The sequence below is a fragment of the Antennarius striatus genome, chromosome 1 (assembly GCF_040054535.1).
Source record: "Antennarius striatus isolate MH-2024 chromosome 1, ASM4005453v1, whole genome shotgun sequence".
NCBI classification, from domain to species: domain Eukaryota; kingdom Metazoa; phylum Chordata; class Actinopteri; order Lophiiformes; family Antennariidae; genus Antennarius; species Antennarius striatus.
The window spans coordinates 10,111,637-10,132,876 of record NC_090776.1 but is presented as its reverse complement, the minus strand read 5'-3'; the positions used below and the strand labels follow the sequence as shown (position 1 = coordinate 10,132,876).

The following is a 21,240-nucleotide window of genomic DNA, read 5'->3' as shown; positions in this document are numbered from 1 at the left end:
CCACCCAAGATGATCTACTGGCGTACGTACCTGGTGATTGTCACCTTGGAGAAACGAGAAGAAATTCAACTCTGGAAATCAAACACAAACAGAGTGAATATAAACTATAAGCAATAGCACAAGCAGACTTGTTTTAAGTCACATGCTTACTATACCGCGAGAGGGGTCTCAACCCATTTCATTGAAGAAGAAAAAATATTTCATAGAAAAAACAAAAGGGAAATTTGACAAATTCAGTATCATTAAACCTCCTGTTCTCTTCTCAAATTTTAAAACAAATTTTTTTCAAATTGCATAACTGCGTCACATTCAGTACCGTTTACAGTACCGTGTATGGCTGTATTAAAACATTTTTATTTGATGTAGTCATCTGTATGATACTAAATATTTACTTTCTACCTGAACAATATTTAATATCTTTTATGAAATTTGAAAAAAAAAGTTTTAGGTGTAAACATTTGGAGTTTAAACAACACTTACTAATAGTGCAAATTTGCACAAAAACCCATGTATATTTAAACATGTCAGTGCAGGTACTATATATTTGTTTGGTGCTGTAATTTTGTGCAATGTTCACGCTCCTGTAACTGTTCTCCACTCTGTCAGTCCGTACCTGAGAGGTCATTGGGGGTGTGGTAGTACGGTCTGTAGTCCTGGATAAGTGGGGGGACAGGAGGGATGTAGCTGGTGTCCACGGCCGGCATGCTGGGAGTGCGCCTCACGGGAGAGACCTGATGGTGCAGGTTCAACACTCTGGAGGCAGGAACAGAGCAGGAAGTTCAGGGACGAAGGCATACAAGAGGACACTTCCTTTGTTTAATATTTATTTTATGTCATATTTATGTGAGCACCTGAGAGCATTCATTACAAAAAAAATAAGACGACCGTTTTTATGCATAATTAGTCCGGACTGGGCTGAAATCGTAGCTGTTAAACGTTTAGACTGCTTGGGATTCTTCAGTAACGCCTCTGAGTGGGAGTGAAGAGGAATCCTTTCACTGTGTCCTCAGTGTTCTATTGGAGAAAGCACATTACCATACAGGTTTACGTTAGAAGCACCCGTCTGAATTACTGCCTCCATTAGAAGCTGGTGTTATTGTCTGTGTCGGCTGGTTTGCTCGTTTCTCAGCAGGACTGAGGTCGAGGGATGGGGCACGGGCCAGGAAGGAATCCATTAAGTTTTGGAGTGCATCCCCTTAAAAAGACCAATCGTGGATTTATTTCCCACCGTCTCAAACGTTGCTGGCTGGGACATGTTTCATGATCCCCCTAATTACAAATAAATCCGTGAACCCTTTTCCACAACACTTTATGGAGGGGTGGGACGTGATTCAAGCAAGACAAACATACGTGTCAGAGTGCCTCAGCTAATGAGTGCCATCAGTTAGAACTTTGTATTGTTCTATCTGAATAGGCTTTAATGACTACATTACCCATAAACCTCCGCTGCCAAGGACAAGAATGAAGTTAGTGAGAGGCTAAAATGCTTCGCTGTGCAGTTGTTAACAAAATAAGTGCTGAATTCAGACAAAATTGTCCCAGTAGCTAGCTCACGGTGTGTCTGACCCTTTGTTGATGACGGGTGGCGAGGTCGGGGACAGCGAGGGACACGATCTCTTGGGTGGAGGAGGCAGCGGTAGCAGCGGCAGAGGCGGTGAGTCCTGTCCTTCATCGTCTGAGGAGCTGTCCAGTGTCAGGTCGATCACCTCCACCTTCTTGCTGTTGCTGCCGTTGCTGCTGCCGTGGCTGGCCGAGGAGCTCCGCTGATCTGAGGGTGTGGACGTCCTGCAGGAACCTGGAGAACAGCAGCCGGTCGTTAGTTCGGGTTTGCAGGCTGGTGTTTATTAATTTACATCGATTGAAATGCAAAATACAAAGCCATGTTGAATGCTGTATACATTTCCTCTGCCCTTTAGTTCAACACACTGATGTTACTATGGAGACAGGCAGTTCACCAAGGGCCATTGTGGTTGATGCCCTAATAAATTAAAAGTGACAATGCATAAAGAGGGGAGGGAATGCATCCTCGCTCTCTTTTTGCCACGTCTCTGTTCGAATCACATCCTTACTGCCTTCATGTCGTTCTGTCTCTCACCCCACCCTGTCCACACTCCATGGCTGATAGCGTGTCTCACCATCAAGCCCGTTGTTATAGGAAGCAGTGGAGACCTCTTGCACTTCCCTCTTAGACTTCATGGGAGCCCAGCTGCCATCTTCTTTGAACTGAATCTCATCGCAGTCTAAGCAGCTGTTTAGGATCTCTACGAAGAGCCTGCGAACAAACATACAGGTCAGAAAATCTCATCAGGGAGAAGCTGGCAAAGGCACACAGAACTGGATATTGTCTAAACAGAGATGGAGTGGAAAAGTCTCTACCTAAAGGAACAGTAAAAGACAAGGAGCCAAACAGGTTAACTTCAAGATCTTCCTGCACAAAACACTTCGGGTTCAATTCTGTTTTTATCTAATGTTCATTCCTGATGGCTTTAAAGGTAGGAGACAGAGACAAATACTCGCATTCCGTTTTATTCAGGACACGGAGAAGAAAACCTCTACCCTTTCCTAACAGAACATCCATGGATTGAAGTGAGGCGGGTGTTCGGTGACTCACCCATCAATGATGAGATGTTCATAGGGGGCTTTCTTGTCACACACAGGACACACCCAGGTGGGTTTCTTCTCATTCATCTGGATGTAGAGCGTGGCGTCAAAGCACTGCAGGTGGGAGCACGTCAGCGCCCGGCATGGGATCATTAGCCGCATCTTACCTAGCTGCAGAGTAAACACAGGCGTGACAAGGGCGTGTAGAGCATAAGAGGTGCATGATGGGGGTTGAGAACAGCAGTGGAACACGTACACAAGTCAAAAATAGGGGGATACAGGCGTGTTATGACACTTCCAAAAATGATAAAGTGAACAGAATGGACAGACAAGTCTGGGCAGTACTGGCTGTCTGAACGCTGCCTGAGCAGTGCAGCGAGCGTATTTACCGGGCAGAGCAGCGACACTCGAAGGCTGGTCGTGGCTATTTCACTGTCCGGGTCCGCTGTTAGCTTCTCTTTGACTGAAGCAGAAGTAAACACAAACACACACATATAAACAAGTAAGTACGTACGAACCAAGCAACAAAAATGCTCCATGCAGAAGTGCTACTTTTCATTTCAGTGTGGAACTCTGTCACAACAGCCATGAAGGAAGCGGCAATCTCTAAATCCAGCTCTGAATTCCTCAAGCTGTGTAAAGCTGATCGAATGTCAGTCTTATCTCACGCCCACACAGTCGAAAAGACAAGCGTAGGGGGGGGGGGGCTGTGTCGTAACGTCAAATCAATATCGTGATTGATTCACAATTTAACCCAGATTACGATTAATGAACAATTATCTATTTTAACTATTGCACTTAGGACGTTTCTGGTTCTGTGTGGCTGAACGCACACGACAGACACAGCATGTCATGAAGCCAAGTGTCAGGTTGCAGACGAGACGGTACCATCAACTGCATGTTTTACCCTAAAGACATATTTTAGGGCTCTAGCTCTAAGCGCAAACAGAACTTCCTCATCTAGTCTTAAATTACTGAGTGATTGTTCATTCTGGGAAGGGGGAGGAACTTCAAAATCTGTGAATAGATTAGAAACCAAACAAGCAAGAAGCAATATTTATTCATTTATTTTATATTTAGTATTAAAACGACTCAAACAAACTGTTGGTGTAAAATCACAGAAAAGCTCCTGCACCAGATTGGAAGTGATGTCAGCTGTCACAACAGCAGCTGTGAGCAACGTGACAAAAGCTTCAGGTCAGGACGTGTAAACCCTGTATTTTAGGTCCTCAAAGCCGGGAGTGATTGTAACACAGTCACATTTAACAGAGTAGAGGGAGGGGGAATGCGTAACTGTATGGGCTAAAGACCTATAGATAATCAGATCAGCTTTTCCTACAGCAATGCATTGCTTTTCTCCACCTTTGGACACAAAGACAAATTTTATCCAAAATATGACAATATCAAATACCACAGAACCTTCACAGCAGCTCATGAGAACATGCACTGTGCCAAATATTAAACAAATGAAATGAAATTAGCATGATGAAATCCAGAGGCATAAATGTGTGTTTAGATATAGTTTTGTTTAATTGTCTAGACATATACTATTTTGTAAAGTAATTCCTCGTGTGTAAGGGGAAACACTTTGGACATCTGATGGTGAATTAAATCAGGAATTAGGAATGGATGCATGTTAAAAAAAAAAAAACCCCACATATTAGTTATTGAGTTATTGATTATAACAGAGACTTAAAATGTCATCCACAAGATCACTATAAGGTCTTTTTTTTTTTGTTTTAACCTACGTTAGGTAGTCACCAGAGTAAAAAGTGTCACCACTTTCATGTTTCTTATCCTGGACACCCAAAATCAGAGCTGGGTTTTAAAGGCAATAACCATAAATTATTATTATTATTGTTATTGTTGTTGTTGTACATTCTTTTCCACAATTCTATCGCTATGTGACCTCAGTTTATATTGAACATTGTCATATGGTTGTGGTTTGTGAACTTAGTCGTCTATGAGGATTTAAATGAATTAAAAGGACACTGGAAGCACAGAACTAAACGATGAAATTGTATTTACTGCCGAGCTGACATCATTTTCATAAGTTTGGACCTGATACAATCCAGAATATGTTGTCGCTAAGAAAAGATGTAGCAGTCCTTACTGAGCGCTCTGGAGTGGTCTGGGTTTCTGATGCCTTTTGTCCGTAGTCTCTGTAGCAGCACCGTGGATGACTGCTGCTTCACCAAATACACGGCCATGGAGTAACTCTATGGAGAGACATGAATGAATGCACTAGTTAAAAATGAATGCATGAAATATTTAAAAATGTGCAAAATGACACTTAAAATCCTGATTGATACATTTCTGCGTTTCAGTGTCAGTTACAGAGAATGTCCTTGAGCCGTGTTATTTAAGGTTGTTCCTGTTACCCTGAGACGAGTGTGTGTTCAGCAGCGTGCAAGGAAGAACAAAGGAAAGCAAGAACTCAAATGTCAGCGTTGTATGCTGACATTTGAGGCCAGTATGTACAGCATGTATTTCTATCGTGGGATGGTTCTGCTATCGCTCTTCGGTGCCTGTCTGCACAAACGTCAGCTCCATCCATCTCAATATAAACCAGTGCATGAATCAATAAAGTACTTTGTCATATTAGCAAGGTTATTTCATCTAAATGTTTCTACAAAAGGTGATTTTGTCAGTAACTGTGCCAACAGCTTGATTCACTGTGCCTTTTGACCATACAAGGTCACATGGACAAGCTTTCCCAGAAGTTATGGCGCTATCCTTTCTCACTCTGCTCCATTAGTGAAGATTTGTGGCTCCCAAAATTCAACACAGCAGTGATCAGAAATTCCACTTCCTGGGTTTTAAACTGCTGGCCACACATATGCAGGTTATGCACGCACGCGCACAAAACCTGCACACACACACACACACACCCAAGACGCTTTCTTTTTTCTATGACATGTGTGATGCATGTTTAGCATGCTTGGTTGAAAAATGTCTCTTTATGTTGCTATCCTTAAATACTGTGATACTTCCTCATATAAAGCAAACTACCTTCCAACCAACACCTGTGATAATATTTTCGTTTTCACTCTTGGATAAAAAAATTTCAAAAAACAACAACACATAATTTGTAGCTGGCGGTGGGGGCACAACATTCCACTTGAGGTCTATATTTTTCTGGCCCACATTCCTAGATAGATAGAGTAGATAGATACTTTAATAATCCCGGAAGAAATTGTACCCTAGGCCTTATTTAGCTCACATTTGTCCTAAAATGGTCAGAACAATTCTGAGAATAAAATATCTGATTTGTGCTTTTGATTGTGAATCTGGCCCACATCTCATCTGCTAACACGGAACAATGGAACAGACGGGATTTCAGACCCAAACCACACACACACCACCAGGGGGCGACAAAGATGCTGTGGCTTCACTTTGAAAGAGCTGTTCTAAAGTCCATCATTTTTTTGTATGCAGTGTCACACACGCACACACACACACACACACACACACATGCACACACACGATTGGCTACTTCACTAAAGACTGAACCTAAAGCACCTGTAAATAGAGAGGGTGAGCTTTAAGTCTTGGGGCGGCAGTGGCTCAGCGGTAGAGCAGATGTCTTCCAGACATCGGCGGTCCGATTCCCGCTCCCACCAGACTTTCGACATCGGAGTGTGAGCTGACTGTGGGAGGTGTCAGCTCACCTCCCGGCCACTGTCGAGGCGCTCTTGAGCAAGGTGCCGTCCCCTTACAAGTTGCTCAGTTGGGGCGCTACCTGAAGTAGTTGCCCTTCACTCTCTGCCTCCCCATATGCTGTGATGTGTTGTGATACTAACTGCATGCACACAGGCCCCTTGTGTGTTTCAGGGGCCTGCACAAATATACTGTATATATCCTGCATGTAACACAAAAATCGTGTAAAAAAAAAAAAAAAAGAGAGTGAAAATAGTAATTTCCCCGTAAAAGGGGATTAATGAAGTCTTTCTTCTTCTTTTTAGTATCAGGAAATTCATCTACGGTTCTGGGTACAATAGATCGAATCAGAGAAAGTGGCAGCTTTTAAATTTTATCTCTGGAGAGGCAAAACTCGCAATTTATGTGACCAGGAAGAGGAGAATTGAAAACAATACTGTTCAAGAAGCAGCTACTGTTTTTTGCAGTAATCAGATGTCGCTTAAAACTAGAATTTGGTTTCTATAAAATGACAAAAGACCTAAATAACTTCAGAAACATCTGGTGTTACAAAAATGTCCTATGCACTTTAGTTGATGACCACCTCACTTTTGCAAACTTCCTGATATAATGCACTAATTTTTAAATTGTATTTCCTTTTATTTATTGGTGTTAAGTGTTTTTGAAGTTTCATCTAATTAAAATTTGTAAAATGTTCTGAAAGTGATTGAATTTTTTTTGCACAAAATCTTCTTCGTCTGAAGCACTTTAGTGCTTTCATATAATGTAAAATTGTAAAATGTTTGAATGTGATTAAAGTGTTTTTGCAAAAGTAATAAAAATTCTTCTTCTTCTTGCTCTTCACTCTTCTAATGAATGTTTTTAATTTGTTCAGGGAAAATTTTAGTATCAAGAAATTCATCTACGGTGCTGGGTACAATAGATCGAATCAGAGAAAGTGGCAGCTTTTACATTTTATTTCTGGAGAGGCAAAACTTGAAATTTATGTGACCAGGAAGAGGAGAATTGAAAACAATACTGTTCAAGAAGCAGCTACTGCTTTTTGCTGTAACATCAGATGTCGCTTTAAACTAGAATTTGGTTTCTATAAATTGACAAAAGACCTGAATAACTTTAGGAACATCTGGTGTTACAAAAATGTCCTATGTACTTTAGCTGATGACCACCTGACTTTTGCAAACTTCCTGTTATAATGTCCTAATTTTTATATTGTATTTCCCTTTGTTTATTGGTGTTTAGTGTTTTTGAGTGTTTAGTGTTTTTGAAGTTTCATCTAATGAAAAATTGTAAAAATGTTCTCAATGTTCTAAATGTGATTGAAGTTTCTTTGCAAAAAATCTTCTGAAGCACTTTAGTGCTTCATCTAATGTAAAATGGTAAAATGTTTGAATGTGATTAAAGTGTTTTTGCAAAAATCAAAAAAAAATCTTCTAAATACATTTCAAACTAGACTGCTTCACTTTGAAGGACAAAAAACAGTGAACTTTGAAGGAGATTTTTCCAAAAGTTTAGTGATCTGCATTTACAGATTTACATAAAATGTCTCACTTTTTAAATCTATCTTGTTTGAAACGGTGACATTTCATTCCTTACCCTTCCAATCTCAGAGGTCCATGACACGACAATGGTGTTGGGGACTGTGGTGGACAATCTGACCAGAGAGGTAATGTTGATTGGCCTGCTGGGCCTCTTGGGCTCAACACCATTTTTGGTTGGAGGAAGATAACCCTAGATGGCACACAGAGAATTAAACTTTTTGCTGCGAATACCAAGTTCCACTTTTATAGCTATGACATTAAACCCCGTCCCTCTCCATGTGTGAGTAGCTGAAAAATGATGTTTGGTTGGTTGTTTGTGTCTTGTCCGTCAATGCAGCGCTCTTTACCGGCAGGTTACATGGCTTCCCGTTTACTTTCACACATAGATTAGGTGGAAAATGGTCTTCCTGAGGGCAGCTTGTCTCCGACAGGCAAAACCGCAACTGAACTTGAACTGAGAAGTCACATTTGGTCCCCGAGATGTCCCTTTGAGCATAAAAACAAATTTATCACTAGACATCTTTAGAAAGCATGCACATTTTTGAATTATTCATGATTGGCTCAGCCTCCCGCATTGACAGAGTGGTGATTGTCTTACATTGAGCTGCTGATCTGCTGGACTTGCTGTGGCGTTAATGCAAAGGCAAAACACGTCTCTTGAAACCTCTGGCTGTTGTCGGATGCTGTAGAAGGGTGACAAACGGAGACAGAAACATTTTTAATAGCCATCTAAATTACACTGATCCAAAGTTAAAGTTCAAATGTCCTTGCACAGGGAAAAATGTCCTGTTGCATAAGTACAGTAAATCATTGTTTACATCCACAGATGAAGTTAAAGCTAAGAAAAGGGTGTGTATAGCATAGTATCAGTCGGTGTCTCATAAACCAAGAGCGAAGGAACACCTGCATGTCAAACCACATCATCTCACACAGAGGTGAAGAAGAGCAAACGTGTGCTCTATTTATAGTCACCCCAAGAGGTGCCAGAAATGACTGGTGTTACTAAACCAGCAGGTTTAGAAAGAAAATAAAAGTTTATACTATGATGGGAGGGCATCTGTAGGAGAAGCTCTGATGACTCTTTCTCTTTCCCTGTTAAATGAGACAATCGTCACCACTCCCATCTCTGGTCAGCATATCGATAAATACAGGAGGACACAAGCTTAACTTGTCAAGACTGGAAACCAAAGTGAAACAGCCTGGCAAGGATCATAAAATACTTTATATAAAGTGGTGCTGCTTTAACATCTATTACAGGTCTTGTTTAATTCATATACAAACAATAATTTGAAAATAGTTTTTATGGTAAATTGCATCCAGAACTAATTGAAAAAAGAAAATTCAACCAAAATCAGACATGAACCTCGAAATTCATCAGTTCTTTATCAATTTCTGTAGCTTTTTACTGAAGCATTTTTAAGGATTTTGACCTTATCTGATTTGAGCCCTTACATTTTTCTAATTTTAATAGACAAATTGTGACTAGATTATGTATGAAAGGTAAATATAAAGACTTATAAATTGCATTTTCTTTTAGTGAATTTCCCACTTTGGGGTCATTAAAGTATATCTAATCAAAGCTAATCGAATCAAATCAAATCTAATCAATGTTTTTTTAAAGTTAAAAAAAAATTTCCTCTTCAACAAAATGAGTTTGTGTTAGTGCTCCACAAATGAATGAGTAACCAATGTCACTGGAGCATCATTTCTGTCATCTGAAAACTACCTTCTTTTACTTTTCTCAGGAAAAGCTGTTAATGTCTGATGTACATTCAACTTCCTGTATGGTAACCATAAGAACCATTGACTGAGATGAATGTGACTTTTGATTCATGACTGCTTTGCTCTGATAAAGACATTTGACCCGGTTAGAATTAGTTGTCCCATTTATCAGAGTTGATGGAATCTTCCAAGACATATGGACATTTTTCACTTCATGCATAAAAACTATAATTAATGAAGCATAACTTCTGGATCTCGGTGTGACACATTTGACCCGAAGGCGGTGCAAGTGATAATTATGAGTTACAAAATTAACAATCATTAATCATGACTGCTGCTTTAAATAATTAAAGTTTGCAGTAATTGTGAGTGAGTGACAGCCACTCACAAACACTCAGTGGTAATTTCTGTCTGTGGCATTGAGGTGGACGAATCCTTAAGCTGCCAACGAGTCCTGGACCAATCATGTTCCTCCTGCCATCAGTCTCTCAAACACTCATTAATTTCACCAGTAATGACCAATTTTACCACCCACATCATCTATAATTTGTATGGCTTTCATTTACAGTATGGTTCTGTTCTTTCATTTTGGAGAGGCCGGCTGTGCACTGCAGAACAAAACCACACGAAGCAAGTGTGCTCTCAAACAACAGTGTTCCTCCTCTCTGGGCACACCGGCTATAAATAGAAAGTGCTCTCTCACTCTCTCTCACTCTCCTCATCGTTCTATAACTCACGCTGTCTCTGGTAGTGGATTTGACTCTGGCGTTTGGATGCGTGTGGTAAGGAGACATATGAGAGGAGCTGGAATGAGCTTTGACTGATGTCTTCATTTCACTCTCATAAACACAGATAGATTTTTACACATTCTTCTAGAACTCTAGTGGTGTAAGTTATGTATGTCTTATTTGACATCAGCTCTGGAATAATATACTATACTTTTGGTGCTATCAGAGAAGTCTTATTTTTTTGACAACCACAAAGTACTGTAACCTGGAATCAAAGATTCAGATTCATAGTTTCACTTAACCGACTCGCGATCAAGTGAGATTGAATTTAAATCATAATTTTGACAAATTTATACTGGATTTAAGTTTTAAAAAAATCTTTTCTAGCTGCTTTTGTTAAATAATATCGAAAACAAAATATTAACTTTAAGAAACACGCCTTTTTTTGAGTCCTGACGTAGAGCTGCGAGAAACAATGAATAACATTTTCATGTTTCTCAGTCGGAAATTAAGCTACAGGCATAATTTCTTAATCCTAGTTTTATATAACAACTTAACAAAAGGAGAAAATAGATGTCCAAAGGTAAACAAATCCTGTACAGCAATTAATTTATTTTGTTTTTGCTAAATTCACACAATAATGTAATTGCCTTATTTCTACCATGGAGACACAACCGTTGTCACAACATTGTTGCTACAACGGCGTTATTGAAAAATTGAAAATCGTGCAAAGGCTTAGTCAAAACTAAAAAGATGGAGGAAGGAAGTTAGAATTTGGAAGTTAGATTAAAAGAAACAACAGAAAACTATCATTTCAATTTCATCATCTTCAGTCCACACGACAACACAGATATCCGGAACAAAAACGCAACTTTTTAAAAACGCTGGCCAAGGTGGAATTTTTTGAAAACGCTGGGTCTGCGTTGTCGTGTAGACACTGTATCCGCAACTTTTTTTATCCGGGGGCGTGTCCCTGGAACCAAAACCTCTGTGACGTTATGCATGTGACCCATATCTACATGTACAAATGGCGCTAAAACCAGCTACAGTGATACCTCTACTTACGAATGTCTCTACTTACAAAATTTTCTACTAACGAAATTTCTCAGCAGGAAAATATTACCTCTACTTACGAAAGAAATTTCGACTTATGTAATGTAAAAACACAGTATCGGCTGATACTCGAATCTCCCACAGGTTCCTAAACGCAATATTCTCATAGCTGTTCTGCCATTGTCTATTACCTATTACGTAACTTCCTGGCATCCCATTGGCTAAGAGGGATGCCATTATATCTCTGTGTCGAGCTAGATCTGTGCTTATGGAATATGGAGTGTCTTTGGCGTTCGGCTCTCGACCTGTGAGGTGTTCTGATAGTTTTGAGCAAATATAATAACTTTTTGAGTACGTATTCACTATGAACCCCAAGACAGTGACGGAGAAAAGAGAAAAAGAAAAGACGAAGAAAATAGTTTTTTTTTTGTCCATACAAACAAAGCAAGAGATAATAGAAAAGCATGAAAAAGGGATGCGTTTGGTTGATCTCTTCAAAGAATATGGCCGTAATGCATCTACAATCGCCACGTTATTAGAACAAAAGGAAGTTTAAAGAGTTTAAGGCATCGCGTGGGTGGTTGGAGAAGTTCAAAAGGAGGATGGATTTCACTCTGTTGTTCGGCATCGTGAGATAGGAGTGCATGAACCAAAGAGGGCAAAAAACAATGGGGACAGCTGTTAAAAGGTAAATAAATATTATTCTTTACTCTATTCTTTGTTTTTTGCGTTATGCACAACTCTCATTTAAAGTGTAATAATCTAATTGTAACATGTATTTGTTACATGTTTTGATGCATTTTTTATGCTTTATAAAACATTTATGTCGGAATTTTGGGGGGCTTGGAACGGATTAGGGCATTTGCATGGAAAACGCGTATCTACTTACGTAATTTCTTCCGGAACCAATTAATTTCATAAGTAGAGGTACCACTGTATTTTCTGATGTATAACAGCTCCACGTCGAAGATGCGTTGATAAACATACTTTGCACTTAAATATTTGTTCGTCTGTTTCTTTATTTATGTGTCATAAAGTTTATATATTCCTTCATTCATTCATTCATTCATTCATTCACGTTCCTCGCCAAAGACGCCGACGCCAGTTCTGGGTTGGACCGGGACGCGCTGCCTGCTGGTGGGAGAACTCTGTGATGGAGGTCGTCCTCCAGGAACAACGTCCCGGTCCTCTCTCCTGTTGTTCTCGGAGTTGCTCTACTTATACACGTGTTGATCAACGCACTGATGCGGATACGTGTGGACGGAGATTTTTTTGAAAACGCTGTTATTTGGACGCAAATCATTATCGATGCGGGGGGGGAAAAGTTGCGTTTTCAAAAAGTTCCGGCATCGTGTGGACAGGGCCTCACAGGTTCAATTTAAGACACCCTGTTTTAGAAAATCTATTATCTCCCAAATTTAGGGATAAAAATATGTTTAAAGGTTTAAGAAATGAAATCATTTATAAATTGAATATCATTCTGAGGCTCCTTTTTAAGTATTGCATATGTTTTTACAAGAATAATTTCACTTAAATTTTGTTTTTTTTCCTAATATGAATGACATTAACAGTTGAAATATCAAGAAAAGCAAAGTAATGACAGATCCATATTTTTTCATTATAATATTTATCTAAATCTTTTGTTCCAAAACAAACTTGACAAATATCAAACGATTAAAAATATAAACAGGTGGGACAAATTAGGCAGGAAGGGTGCTAAATTTGATTTGATCATATGGAACTCAGACAGACACTCACTAATGGGGGGATTCATTAATTAAATGTGTTAAAATAAAATCACAAAGGATTTACTTTGAATACTTTCAGTATCTATTGGACTTCACTGGAAGAAAACTAATGATGCCGTGAGAACTGTAATCAAACACATTCTGCCATGTCTGCTTAGTGATGCTTATTACAATACAAACATTAATGAATCAGTGGGATATTCATCTTGAGACACAATTACAATAAACAATCAAGAGCTCTAACAGTGCACATCTCCAATAATGGATCATGAGGTGCTGAGACTGAACATCACATCTGAGAGGACCTGCAGTAGTCAGACGGCATCATCAGAGAAGACGATGGCTCAGGCGACTCTTTGTAAAGATTGGAAGTGACTTCATATGAAAAAAAGCCTGCTTCAAAATCAGTGCTACTGTTTGAAATCATGCCTTGATTAACATGAAGTATGTGAAATATGTTTTCAATGACTGAATGGATTGAGACTCAGTCCATGATTACATGTGTTCTGAGACAGCTTCTATGTTAAAGTTTAGTCAAATCCATGATGTTCAATGTATGAGCTAAAAAAAACAAGAGTGTATAAAAAGTGACAGATGGAAAACTGACCTCCAGTGGGTTGTTGTTGTTGACACTGAAGAGTAAACAAACTATGGTGGATCCACAATAAAAGATCAGTGAAATTTTTATTAGCTCCCATGTAAAAAAACAACAACACAGACACATTTCTGACAATATGTCCTCCCCAGTTAGAGCGTTATTATCAAGGTAATCAATAATGATAATTATAGCTGTCGAGCAGCAGTGAGTCAGGACCTGGTCTTTTGAAAGGAAGAATATGGAGAACAAGAAGACGAAACATACTTTATTGATCTCACACTGGAGAAATGATCTTTTCCACTCGTTGTACTGTTAAACATACGTGTGCATACACACACACACACACACACACACACACACACACACACACACACACACACACACACACACACACACACACACATTTTTATATATATATATATATATATATACACACACACACACACACACACAGTATATAAGGGCTGTCACTTTAACACGTTAATAAGACTAATTAATTACGCTGCAAATTAACGCGCTATAAAAATTAACGCAATTAATTGCGAGTGGCAAGTCAATGCGCAAGCATTTTAAATTTGGCCCATTGAGTGACCCGTAGGCTGCAGTGACGTCACTTCCTACCTGCGCCACTAGTCAAAAGCAGAGTGACTGACAACAGAGATTGACGTGACACAGGAGAGCGAGGCAAGCCCAATCAGACCTTTGGGCGGAAAGTTTATTTATAAAAAGAACAAAGACGGGACTATCAACAAAAACGCGGTGATTCTGCGCTGCCAATCTGCGCTGTAGACGACTCCGCCAGTCTGCCCCAGGGCAGACTGTTGGCATCTTGCTATTTAGTTGCCTTATTTAGAGGCATGTTACACTATTCATTTTGAATTGCTGTATTGAGTCAGCTTTAGTATTCATTTTGATTGAGAGTCTGCTTATGTGCCTATTTGAGACTCTGCCTTATTTTATTTCTGATTTTTTATTTATTTTATTTAACTGTATTTGTATTACATTTTTGAGAAATGCACCTGGCCTTATTGGTTTGCTGACCTTTTTTCTTTTGAATTTCATTTATAAAGCACACTTAACCAATAAAAACGTGGATTTCAAATCTTCTCTTCTTGGTGCATTCTATTGATTAGTCATGCACTACAATTTTGTAATGTCCTAGAATTCAATATATATCAATTCAAATATATATATATATATAAACCACACAAGGGGGCCTGTAAGCATGCAAATTAAACACAGTAGGAGTCAGAGCTGCGGGGGGAGAGGGGGGAGGAGGAGGTGAGGAAGACAAATTAGAATGGCCTGAACCAAAATAATCATCAATAATCTTTAATCAACTCAAACAGTCCAATATCAGAGCAGAGCTAACATGTTCATTCTGCAATGTGTGGATGCAAAACGCCCCCGTTTATTATTAAAAGCACATGGAAAATAGAGGAAGATGCCCAAATGGTTACAACCATCACATGATAGTCTGACATCAGATTGGACCATAATTATTAAAACAAAAATTTAATTTAGAATTTGTTTGAACTCATGTCTCAAATCAAGCTTTTAATCCTCATTGTGAGGATGGGACCTCATCCTCACAATGTTTAAGTATTGAATGTGATGGAATCCTATATTTTGTTACAATAATTATATTACTCGGTGGTCCTCAGATTTTTGAACAAGTAGAAGTGGGTCTCCTGTAAAGGTTGTGCAGGTTTTGGACGTGTCACTGTTCCAACCCACCACAGTGAAACAAAGGGGTCCTTGTGAAACTTCTGATGAGCTTGGTGATGAACTGATTGGACCAGCTCTCTCAGACAAACGAAACAATAAAAACAAGAAAGTGAGAATTTTCCACTTCTGAAGTAATCAGAAAATCTTGTCACGGTGCAGCAAAACAACTCCACATCATGTCCCAGAGCTAAGCTGAAACTCGGTTGTACAAACTATACAAGAAAATTTTAGTTGTGAAACTGAAAATGAAATTATCCATTCTGAATATTATTTAAAGAAAAGCTTGCTAGAGGGGACTAGTTCCTGTTAGTAAGGAAAGTGGGAATATCCTGACTCCTGCTTCTGACTGTGACCCTACAGTCAGCAAAACCCTAGAAAACTTATTTCTGGGTCTTGTTTGCCTGGTTTGAAAGGATGTGTGAGCTAAGCTACAGAGAATGTGCTCAGCTCTATAGTCTTCTTCGACAAATCAGAGCCCAGCTGGAGTTTATTAACTTGTTTGTGGCTAAGCTACTTTTTTGGTTTTAGTGCACCGCAGGCACACACACACATTCACAAACACAGGACACATACAAGTGTAAACATATCATGCAGCAACATTCACAGGCAAACAAATGGACAAAAATCCTTCCAGCATCACTCAAATCCAAAACTACGATGTCAGAAGACTACACAACAAAAGGTCAGATGTGGATGTTACACCCGCACTCCGAAACTGACAAGTTTCCAGAAGGCTTACTTCCTCTCCCCCGAGCAGCAGCGGTTAGACTTTATTATCCGAAAAGGGTGTGTAGTTATATATTGACAGGGCTCATTAAAGCATTCCAGTGAACTAGCAGGACCGCTGAGCCTGGCCTTACATTTTCTCAGTCTGGCAACTAGCCATGGTGTCTCCATCAATGTCTATCTTATAGCACATTTTACAGTGTCGGTAGAGCTTGGCTTCGTCCAAGATACACTAAACCCATGTCGGTATATAATGGCATATACGAACAGCAACAGTGGGAAGAAGATTGGAGCTTATATTTGAGCTAAGCTTTAAAAGCAACAAATGCTGAGAGTATCAGAGTTTGTTTTTGTCTCATCAGAAAACTTGTAGGCTAGAAGAAAATGGTGCAGGTTTTATGAGCTCGGGGTGAGGGAAGCCATTTTGTGCAGTGTGTTTATGCTTCGGAGCATCCAAGGCTTCTTTGTTTATGTTCACTTGTTGGGAGAAGGCTATAACTGTTTACAGTGAGATAAAGAATTTTGCACGAGACTGTAGGGTAGGCTGAGCGGGTCAATCTCAGGTTGTTCTTTGTTGTTGAGTGGAGAAGACTCAGAGATTCTAGATACTTGTGGACATATTCACCATGACGTTTTGTATGTAGCTGATAATGAATGTGACACGCCGTATTTACAGGAGACATGTACTTGCTTTCCAAACCAATGACGGGGCTCGAAATTGCAATCATTTTGGTCGCATATGCGCCCAAATTTTTATCAGTGCTACTATTAAATATATATGGGAGCAATGGTGCGACTAGGGAATAAAATCTGGTGCGCCTTTTTTTTCCTCTTCTCTCTCGCTCTTTCTCTCTCTCCATAGAGCAGGGGTCACCAAATGGCGGACCGCAGTCCGGATTCGGATGGTTCTGTCCGGACCCGTGACCACTCGATGATAAATTCACGAGAGTAGATTTTCTTGGCGCATTTTTAGTTGCAGTTCGCGGCTACAGATGAAGGGCGCTGCTCCTCCAGTTAACATGGTAATAGCTCCACTCAGTTCAGCCAATCAGATTGCCTGTCTACCCGGCGCTGTCAGTGCACCAGGAAGTGAGACAGCTCCACGTCAAAGATGCGTTGATAAAAATGCTTTACACTTAAAAATGTCTGTTTCTTTATTTATGTGTCATAAAGTTTATATGTGTTTTTATTCATTCATTCACGTTCCTCGCCAAAGACGCCGACGGCAGTTCTGGGTCAGACCAGGATGTGCTGCCTGCTGTTGGAGAACTCTGTGATGGAGGTCGTCCTTGAAGAGGAACAGCGTGACTTTCCACATGTCCCGGTCCTCTCTCCTGTCGTTCTCGGGGTTGTTCTGCTTGTACACGTGTTGATCAATGCACTGATGCGTTTACGTGTGGATAGAGTTTTTTTCTTGAAAACGCTGTCCTGTGGACGCGAATCGTTTTCGATGCCGGGTAAAAAAAGTTGCGTTATCAAAAAGTTCCAGCATCGTGTGGATGGGGCCTCAGTTACCCACAAGCACAGATTAATGAGGTACACAACAAAGAAAAAGTAAATGCTCAGAAAACCATCTGGAATGAAAAGCCACCAACCTGTATGATTAAAAAGCAGCTTGTGCTGATTGAACTCAGGTTGGTGTCATGGGATGTTATGGCTGGTTACACATAAACATAATGAAGGACCAGTTGTAAATGCTGTAGGAAGAACACTAAAGAGTTCAGTTCAATTCAAACCCTGAACATTACATTAAGTCCTAATCAATCATTTTTTGGCTGCTCAAGAGGCACTTGAGCTCCCTGATGTCCAACTATAATTAATTTGATATATGCAACAGCACCAGTTATGGAAATAGCATCATTAAGTTTGCTAATGACTATGATAATTTGAACAATTTTTTTCAAGAAACATTCAGTATTTTTCATCTGCATAACATATAGGTGGTATTATGTGAACTTCATTTTTAAGAGCCGAGAAACAAAAGTCTTCCATAAAAGCTTTACTTACAGAAATCACCCAAGCCCCCACAAAATCCCACTGACTGCATTTATAACAACAAAAACTTTCAACTTTAATAATAACTTAGAAATCAAAATTGTACTCTTGAATTCTAAAAAGATATGTTTTTCATCATCCCAAGCGTAAAGTACATGTGTATCTTGCTTCAAATCTCAAACCTTGCTCATCTTTTAAGAATAAATAGAACTTGTTGTCACGGAAACTAAAACAATAAAAATTGTGAATATTTTTGAAGGGGAAAAGTCAGCATTTTAGTATATTATTGATGAATATGAACCATTTGTTGGATATATACTGATTTCAGTTACGTACCCTTTTTCTGTAAAACAAGAAAAACCTAAACATTGAAAATCTAAACATAGCAACCTCTAAACATAGAAGTTCCACTGTTGCATATGTCTTAATTGCTAGGTGAGTGTCAGTTAAGTTTATAATAAATTTGTATCAGGTGTCGTTATTTATGGCATTATAATATTCACCATGTAAATGATGGCTCCATGCTGTTGGTTTATGTCCCAGCATCAAAGAAAATATTGTGGAGCTAAAAAAAATTTCCCTCCGTTGGCCTTTAAACAAGTGGTGAAGACAAATTTGTCTGTGACCTACTGGCCTCATTCAGAAGTAAAGTAAATTATTATAGCGACGCCCGGATATCTAGTTTTCAAAAGATAAAAAAAGTATCAGAATCATTTTTTGATCTTAGATTGTAAGACATGACTACACAAACAATTCCACAGCACGGTAATCTTCAAATGTGGAAGGAATGCAAGCATGCTTTTGAATATAAAGCGATTAAATCATGTATAATGCATGCAGACCACAATGATATACAGTACATAATGAGTTCAGATGTATAGCTCTCCATGAAGGTCTGCTAATGATGGAAATAAAAATGGAGTTCAACCGGTGAGGTCACCCTGGCAATAAAGGAGACTAGTGCAGCCAGGATACCCTGCAGGATTACCCCTTACTGCTGGTAGAGGGTAATAGGTATGTATGTGATAGGTATGTATTTATCCTCTGGACTCTGAGCACATGTCTGATACTAGAGGCTTATAGTAAGTTTCATTATAAAGCTTGTATTGTTCTCAAAGATGTACAGTATGCTCCACACATGACTTACTATATGTTGAAAAAGCAAAACAGATGAAGAAATGGTATTTAATGTATTGATTTTTCTGATTGATTGGCTATAAGAATTATTGCTTTGTCAGCATTACCAAGATCGGTCTATTGACTGAACGATTCATTGTTTCCCTTTTTGAGAAACATGCTTCTTTAACTTGACTTTATCTGTAGTCGCATCATCACCATGGTTACTAGTTAAATACTATACAGGGTTAAATACAAAAAAAGGCAGTAAAATACACTAAAAGCACATTATTTAGAGAAACTAAACTTTAATAGTCCATGTACAGTATATGCTATATTATTTACATGCTCTGCTCTTGATTTTGAAAAATAATTTTTTGAAGATGTCCGAATGATTTCCTAACTCAAACTGCATCACATGGTTCCCCGGATGTTCCTTCGAAACATCAAACAATTTGAAACACTAAATATGAATGACTCAATAAACTGCCAATGCTTCTTCTGCCCAGAGGACATCTTTAAATTGGCCAGTGCTCTTGAACATTTTTTTTTAAGTCTCCAATTTGTTTTTATTCAGAATTATTTGTGTACTTAATGAGGGAATCAAACAAAGTCCAAGCTTCCTTCAATAAATTCTGCAAATAACCTACATTACAGCTGTGAAGAGGACTTAACCAGACTCAGAAATAAACTACCGTGTGTGTGTGTGTGTGTGTGTGCGTGCGTGCGTGCGTGTTTGTGTGTGTGTGTGTGTGTGTGTGTGTGTGTGTGTGTGTGTGTGTAAAAAAAAAACAGAATTTCCCCACTGGGGAATAATAAAGTCACTTACTTTCTTTCTAACATGCTGACCTCAGCAAATAAGTAATAACCTCTGCTTTTATGCTGTCATGTCATGCCTGTATATACTGCCTGTCATGTGTTTTAATGCTGGTTAAACAGGTATAATCAACAAAACAGCTTTCTGCCAGCCAGCCCATCCCCCACCTGAAAAAAAAAACAAAGACAAAATACAATGAGGGAGACAATTGGTGAGAAAGATGGAGAGAGTGGTGGAAGACTGTGCAGAGGTTAATCAGAAGTTGAGGCCGAGGTCAACATGCAGAGAAAAGACAGTGAAAGAGTCATCAGGGAGTGAGGAGACTGCAGTCTGCCCATGAGTGAGGGATTAGAATTAATCAAGTGGTTTTATTTCTGCCCTCGTCACCTCCAAGACAAGACAGCAGGGTTTAAGGTCTGAAGCAAATTCTAATTTCCAGCTTAGTGAAATAATGAGGAACAACCTCCTCCAGGTTTTCCTCTTCTCAGAAATTGTTTTTTCTCTCGCTCAAAACTTCCAACATGTAATATTTACTGGAAAACAGATTTGCTGTGAAAGATCTAAATGTGAATGTGTTCACTGGTATGTTTTTGAATAATGTGAGGAGAGATTCAAATGAGGAGAGGGTGTGTTATGCAGGCACAGGTGTATGCCTGTCTGATTTCATCACTTTGCATGCAAATGTTAACTGAGAGAGGCCGTGAAGAAAGGATGGAAGATGGAGGGGAAGAGAGAACAGACAAGGATAGTACATGTGCAGGAAATGGTTAGCCGGAGAGGGGTGAGATGCTGTAATGACAGAGCTACAGGCGCTGTGTTTGTACATGCATCTGCAGGAAAATTAATCATAAGATGGTCTCTTACTCCATTAAAATGCTAATGCAGGAAAATCTAGACATTTCCATATATTTGCGATATATCCCAGAGCTGTGTTATTATGCTAAATGTGGGCGGGTGTTAGATGTACACCTAATATTCTGACAAATCTAACAAAGATAAAACCAAGATTATGAGCATCTTTATAAACATCTAATTAATGGCCACACTGGTTAGAAGACATGGTGCTAATTCTCTGGGACTTCATGAAATTAAGTAAGAGGAGACTCTGCACAGCATTTCAGTTTTTTTAAGTTGGTGAACAATTTGAATGTAGTGATGCACATTTAGAAATGTCACGTGCATCCGTGCACCAATCAGAAGTTTGAATTAC

The 21,240-nt window shown here is 39.2% G+C and overlaps 1 protein-coding gene across 2 annotated transcripts in view; it reads right to left on the bottom strand.

Annotated features, from left to right (window-relative positions):
- LOC137595774 (E3 SUMO-protein ligase PIAS1-like) overlaps nt 1–21,240 on the bottom strand; it is a 57,888-nt gene that overhangs the window by 5,889 nt on the left and 30,759 nt on the right. The window contains exons 3-12 of one of the 2 annotated variants that reach the window (XM_068316052.1): nt 8,398–8,482; nt 8,147–8,285; nt 7,855–7,989; nt 4,715–4,820; nt 2,991–3,064; nt 2,612–2,772; nt 2,136–2,272; nt 1,567–1,795; nt 614–753; nt 31–71 (exon numbers count right to left, since the gene is read on the bottom strand). In XM_068316052.1, coding sequence (XP_068172153.1) covers nt 31–71; nt 614–753; nt 1,567–1,795; nt 2,136–2,272; nt 2,612–2,772; nt 2,991–3,064; nt 4,715–4,820; nt 7,855–7,989; nt 8,147–8,285; nt 8,398–8,482 — 1,247 coding nt within the window. The remainder of the gene's footprint in view (nt 1–30; nt 72–613; nt 754–1,566; nt 1,796–2,135; nt 2,273–2,611; nt 2,773–2,990; nt 3,065–4,714; nt 4,821–7,854; nt 7,990–8,146; nt 8,286–8,397; nt 8,483–21,240) is intronic. The other variant, XM_068316063.1, reaches the window with a different exon arrangement.